Source organism: Sceloporus occidentalis, unplaced genomic scaffold (assembly GCF_023333645.1).
Source record: "Sceloporus occidentalis isolate IW3139 unplaced genomic scaffold, rSceOcc1.0.p SCAF_190, whole genome shotgun sequence".
Taxonomy (NCBI): Eukaryota; Metazoa; Chordata; class Lepidosauria; order Squamata; family Phrynosomatidae; genus Sceloporus; species Sceloporus occidentalis.
The window spans coordinates 673442-680174 of NW_028317170.1; the positions used below are offsets into that span (position 1 = coordinate 673442).

The 6733-nt window shown below is 46.4% G+C and overlaps 1 protein-coding gene across 1 annotated transcript in view; it reads right to left on the reverse strand.

The window, feature by feature from the left end:
* Positions 1-5199, reverse strand: part of LOC149278399 (adenylate kinase isoenzyme 5-like) — a 52684-nt gene extending 47485 nt beyond the window's left edge. The window contains exons 1-2 of the mRNA XM_089502014.1: positions 5140-5199; positions 50-236 (exon numbers count right to left, since the gene is read on the reverse strand). Coding sequence (XP_089358140.1) covers positions 50-236; positions 5140-5199 — 247 coding nt within the window. The remainder of the gene's footprint in view (positions 1-49; positions 237-5139) is intronic.
* Positions 5200-6733: the final 1534 nt, after the last annotated feature.

Consider the following 6733-nt stretch of genomic DNA (forward strand, 5'->3'; position numbering starts at 1 on the left):
AAATCATGTAAATTTGATTAAATGTGTATTTTTTTCTCCCATATGTTACCGTTTCTGAAGAACGACCTCCGGGCTTGGCCCCCGTTGAGAGGAGGCAAGTTCCTCTTGTCTGGACCCACAAACGTATCCCACTTCACTTTCTCGGACCCCCCGAGCTCCTTCACTTTTTGCAAGCAGGTTTCCAGGTAATCCACTGGATCCTCCGGTCTGTGATACATCAATCCGTTTATAAGCCCCTGAAACAGAAGGAGCGGTGCTCGGTGAGTATAAAAGAGACGAGTCTGCGCGATATTCTCATCATACAGAGTCAACGACATCGCAAAGAAAGTCCTACTTTACTCACAGGGTAGTAGATAGATGGAACAGTCTCCCTGCAGAGGTGGTAGAGGCCAATACAGTGAGGGAATTTAAACATGCATGGGATAGACATAAAGCTTTCCTCACTATAGGACCTGATCAAAGGCTGATTGGGGTCACAACAGGAAGAAGGGGCGATATATTAACTACATATTAATGTGAGCAAACCATAAATCTATAAAGCAGCTTTGTTGGAGACCGGGTAACATTTGGAAAACGTATGTTTTTTTCATATTGAGATCGGAGAGAATTGTTCTGAAAGATCGGTGCGGGGTCCGGAGAGAAGTCGGGGGTCTTTATAAAGCCACGAGGGGCTACGAGCCGGTATCGACGGGATATAACGTCAGAGAGGGATCTTCCAAAGCACCTGGATGCCCAAAATGCCCACAGTATCAGCTCCATAGTGCTTATTTTATAAATGTATTTCTTAGAATCCTAATTTAAAATAAATATAAATATATAGAAATAATATAGATATATAACGCATATAAATATATTCAAATATATAGAGAAAGAAAATAATGTAAATAGAATAAAATATATATAACACTCATTTTGTTGAATATATGATATGAGCCGTCCTTGAACATTTAAAATATAAAGGATCCGCGGCTGCTGCCCCCTCCGGCAGGGTCTGGGGGGTATAGGATCGGTTAGGGCATCGTCATTACACGCAGCGTTGCGAGTTCCGGTGTCTGCCGCGTTACTGAATCTGAAATTCTCAAACAAGCTGGCCGCCCACGAGCTTCGTCTGGATCGGCCGCGCGAAGCGTTTGGATAAAAGCAGTTTTTTTCTGGAGGAGATTATTCTATAAAAGGAGTATTTTGCTGATTCTCGCGCTGCGTTCACCGCCGGGCTGCGCATGTTCTGCGCTGAATAAAACATTTGTGCTTCGTTTATTGTCTGCAGGCCGGTGAAGGCCGCGCGTACGGATCAGTAACGTGCGTCTCCAATAGCCGGGGCGGCACTGAGGCGCCCGGTGCAAAAACCGGTGCAAACTACCCCGCAAAATAACAGTGAGGCGCTGTGCAGAAGTAAAACGTAGCCGGTGTTACTGTACAGCGCCGCACACCATCAGTCAGTGAACAAAATATAAAGAGACTTTGCGCTTCAGTAAGGTGCCAATAATTATGAAAACGAGCCTTCACTGGCGCTGACTCATAGCCGGCGCTGGCACCACGGGGTGGGACGGTGAGTTTGTCCCCCCCCCCCCAACGTCCAGTCAGAGCCGAATGTTTGGAGAAGTACCCCGCTTTCTACCCCCGGGGAGGGCGATTCCCCCGCAGGCGGTTAATGTATCAGCGGAGTCAGAACGCTCAGTGCGGGCTGCAGTATCTCTTATCATCCTTAGATTAGAACGACGTAAAGCAGCAGGGGCCGGAGCAGCGCCATGAAAAGCCCCCACACCTCCTGCAGGTGCCACTGTCCCGGTACGAGCACGGTAAGAGTGGCAGAAAATGATGCCATAGCCCAACAGAATGCAGATGGGTCATGATGTCAAATCCCAGCTAGTCATAGACAAGGAATGATGTCATATGCTAGTGAATCACAGGTGGGACATGATGTCATATCCCAAGCGTACACAGGTGGGACATGATGTCATATGCCAGTGGAATGCAGCCATGACATGATGTCATATACCAGCAGAAAGCAAAGAATGGCTCCTAGAGGTGGGGAGAGGCACAGATCTGAGTACCGCAGACGAGCCCCTCGGCTCAGAACCCAGAAGAAGGGGAGATATGCGAGACGGGCTTCATTTTTACCCCAGAAGTGGTGGGTTGGCTGAGGACTCAAGTATTATAACTGGGGGGGGGGTTAGCAGTTATGGGTTTATAAAATATACATCTTGTATAACACGATAAGAGGGGTTTATTCTCTGTAATAGTTACACCAGGATTTGGAGCTGCCACAGAAAGGGTTAATCTCCTGTGTAATGCTATAGAGGCTTATTTTAAACAGGATTATGTTACGGAGCTCCGAGTGCCGGCCATTCAGGGGTTAATAAATATTATTAGGAGGATAACAAACAGAGCTGGCCGTATATATCATACATTATATAAATTCCATATTATACAGCAGATTGTATACATTACATATTACACATCATATATTATACACATCATATAGTCGGATGCTGCTTCTGCATTTTGCCGGTTACGGGGCTAGTAGGGGCCCCGTTACATTGATTATTATATCCATGTTTATTGAGGCTTTGACTATTTTTCCAAAACACACATTTTAGTAAATTTACTCCCCAGAAACATTTTATGATCATTTGGCTGTTTCTGTCTAAATCGGGTTTTTATTGAACCTATTTTTAGTCTTTAGCTGAAGTTGATCCCTTTATTGGACATAAAATGACAGGAGCTCAGAGGTCTCTGCATGTTCAATCCCCTCACTGTATTGCCCTCTACCACTGGGAGGCTGTTCCACTGATCTACCACCCTCTCTAAGCAAAACTTACTGAACACCCTAAGTGCCGGAGCTTTTTTCCATTTTTAGCATATGTTTGTTTAACCATAATTTGCCTTTTTCATGTTTAGTGAGCCACAGAAATTATATATAATGTTTTGGCAAGGAGAGCTCACTGTATTAGCCTCTACCATCTCTGCTGGGAGAATGTTCCACTTATCCACCACCCTCTCAGTAAAGTAAAACTTCCTTCCTTTACAGCTCAGTTTTACCGAATGTGTGCCGATATTTCTTTTTAATTTAAATATCCTTCCCTCCTTTTAAATAAATGATAATGAATGATTATTGGTTTATATAGCTCCGTTATACTCCGTAGCGCTGTACAAAGGGTAAACAGGACATAACAATAGGACTTACAGAAACAACGTGAGGAGGGCCCTGCGCACAGGAGCTTACAATCTGTTTGTTCTGGTATAATCCGTTACAGCCGTTTATGACAGTCTACGCCCCACTTGGTTTGAATGTCAGCTCCTTGGCTCAGGGATTTTGCTGCCTGAGAGTGTGGGAATTACTCTGAAACCCATCGCCCTGCCGACAGCTCCAGTGATATTATTGGTTATGTTATTTATTGGTTATGTTATTAGTGATATTATTAGTGATGTTGTTGGTGATGTGGTTGGAGATGTTATTTATTGGTGATATTATTAATGATATTATTAGTTATGTTGTTTATTGGTGATGTCGTTGGTGATGTCGTTGGTGATGTCGTTGGTGATGTTAGTGATAAGGAATCAGTGCTGGGGGCGCCCACTGGAGAGAATTCCACAGAATATTCACTTATAAAGGTTCAGTGACTGGATACTGTGTCCCCTGAGTGAGCTCTGTGCTGTGTATAGTGCCAGCCACTGAAGGAACTCTGTATAGCTCCAGCCTCTGGGTGAACTCAGCACTGTGTATAGTGCCAGCCTCAGGGTGAACTCACTACTCAGCACTGTGTATAGGGCCAGCCTCTGGGTGAACTCAGCACTGTGTATAGTGCCAGCCTCAGGGTGAACTCAGCACTGTGTATAGTGCCAGCCTCAGGGTGAACTCAGCACTGTGTATAGTGCCAGCCTCAGGGTGAACTCAGCACTGTGTATAGTGCCAGCCTCAGGGTGAACTCAGCACTGTGTATAGTGCCAGCCTCAGGGTGAACTCACTACTCAGCACTGTGTATAGGGTCAGCCTCCGGGTAAACTCAGCACTGTGTATAGTGCCAGCCTCAGGGTGCACTCACGCTGTGTATGGTGTGTACAGTGTACAGTTAGTGTATCATAGGACTGGTTACCCCTTGATTTGGGGGGATCGTGAATTTCCCTCTAAATAAATCTCTGTAACCCGCCCCGTAACCGGCCGTCTGCCGATACCGAGCAGAACCCGAACCTCCCAACTCTCACTAATCGCAGCCTTTCTGGGCTAAACCGGAGAATTCTATCTGAAGGCGACACCCGGGATGGGAATAAAAATGATAATAGAACGTTTTTTACAGGACAGCAGGGGTTAAACCGACAGAAAGTGTGACATTATTAACGGCATTCATACACCCGATACAGTGATAGAGCGTATCCCACGGAACCATTAATAATAATAATAATAATAATAATAATAATTCACATCATTTACACCGATACAGCGGATCACACAATGCCATAGTTACTAGTGCTAAATAATAAAAATAAATAATAATAAATAATAATAATGAGTCTGCTACAATGTATCGCGTTCTTCTCGCTCTCTCCCCCGTTCCCTGACACCGTGTTTCGCGTGGGTGAAGCCCGTGTCCGTGATGGATCTCGGAGACCGCAGCCTCCTCGGTGTTTCCTCCGCAATGAATTATCAGAAAGCAGAATCCCCCCTAATCCCAGCCCGAGGACCCCCGGCAGGTAACAGCACAGGGCTCTGGACTGGTTATACTGGTGCCCAGTACGTTGTATGGGTATTTATTACTGGTTATACTCCTGCCCAGTACGTTGTATGGGTATTTATTACTGGTTATACTGGTGCCCAGTACGTTGTATGGGTATTTATTACTGGTTATACTCCTGCCCAGTACGTTGTATGGGTATTTATTACTGGTTATACTCCTGCCCAGTACGTTGTATGGGTATTTATTACTGGTTATACTGGTGCCCAGTACGTTGTATGGGTATTTATTACTGGTTATACTCCTGCCCAGTACGTTGTATGGGTATTTATTACTGGTTATACTGGTGCCCAGTACGTTGTATGGGTATTTACGGCTGGTTCTACTGGTGCAGGGGGTTTGAGGGGGATTCCCAGTAGCTGATTAGCCCCGCTGGTGTCACGCAGGGGGCAGAGGGGGCACTTACCTCAAACAGCTGGGGGATCTCCCTCCTCGCCAGGTACTCTTTGGGGTCGGGGCAGCTCATCCCTCCTTCGCCTGCCGGTAATCTGGAGATCAGACGGGATTCACAACCCTGACGGCATCCAGCGGGCTGCAGCCCCGGAGTCACTCGGCGTGTCCCCGCTGCCCACACACAGGCACTGCTGGCACTCAGGGGCCCCTCACTGGCCCCTCACTGGCCCCCGCTGCAGCCTCTGCTTGGGAAGAAACGTGCGAAGTGCGCGGCAGCAGCAGGCAGACTCAGTGACTGCTCCTCACTCCAGTCTGCGAGACCCCCCTGCGCCCACTGAGACAGCCAGTCGGGGAATGCATGATCTGCCTGCAGCCACTCACTGCAGCCACTGGGACCACATCCACCTGCAGCCAGTCACTGCACCCACCACCCACTGGGACCACATCCACCTGCACCCAGACACTGCACCCACTACTCACTGGGCTCACTGGAACCACTGACCATCAGTAGCTTTTATAATCTGACTCCCTGACCACGGACGAGTTGTTTTTTCTAAAGCTAAGAATTAACCCTCTGAGTTGATTCTGACTGCAAAAAAACCCCTGTCTGTTCATTTAATGACTGGGTGGGGGTGGGGAGACAGAGGGGCAGAAACCCTGCAATAGAGCAATACCAGTGGGGTGCATCTAGTGGAGAGGATTTGGGTCTGTAACTTGCAGTGCTGGGGGTATATAGTGCATGGCGGGGGTATATTATGCATGCAGTGGGTATATCTAAACATTTCATGCTGGGGGTATATAGTGCATGGCGGGGGTATATTATGCATGCAGGGGTATATAGTGCATGGCGGGGGTATATATAAATATTTCATGCTGGGGGTATATTATGCATGGCAGGGGTATATAGTGCATGGCGGGGGTATATATATATTGCATGCTGGGAGTATATTATGCGTGCTGGGGGTATATAGTGCATGGCAGGGGGTATATATAAATATTTCATGCTGGGGGTATATTATGCATGCAGGGGGTATGTAGTGTGTGTGTGTTGATTGTATATAATTTGTGCTGGAGGTATATGATGTGTTTTGGGGGTATATAGTGTATGCTGGGGGTATATGATGTGTGAGACCTGTTAAGCTCACTGTATAACATTTCTGCTTGGAAGCTGTTCCATTTATCTACTACCCTCTCTATAAAGTAAAAAAGCAAATATGTAGAGAAGGGGGCAACAGCCATACTATATGCCTAGGGGACTGGAAGCCCTAGGGCCGGGCCTGGCCTCTGATGCGCGGTAAGACAGTAACCGTTAAGCGCACAGTTAGCAGGGAGGCCATCGAAGCATAAAATGTAAATCACAGTTTTTTCATCCCTGCATGTTTTTTCCACAATTCTGTATTCTTATAGTTTTGCAGATTTTTAAATTGGGTTTTCCGCTGGTGGGCTGGTATTAAAGGGTTAATATATATATATATATATATATATATATATATATATATATGCAGCTTCCTCAGCTGTTCGGCTCGTTAGCTCAGATCAGTGGCGTTAATTAGTCCGTCTGCTAACGAGTTCAGAATTGCATTAATTGGTGTCGTATGTGGGGCCCC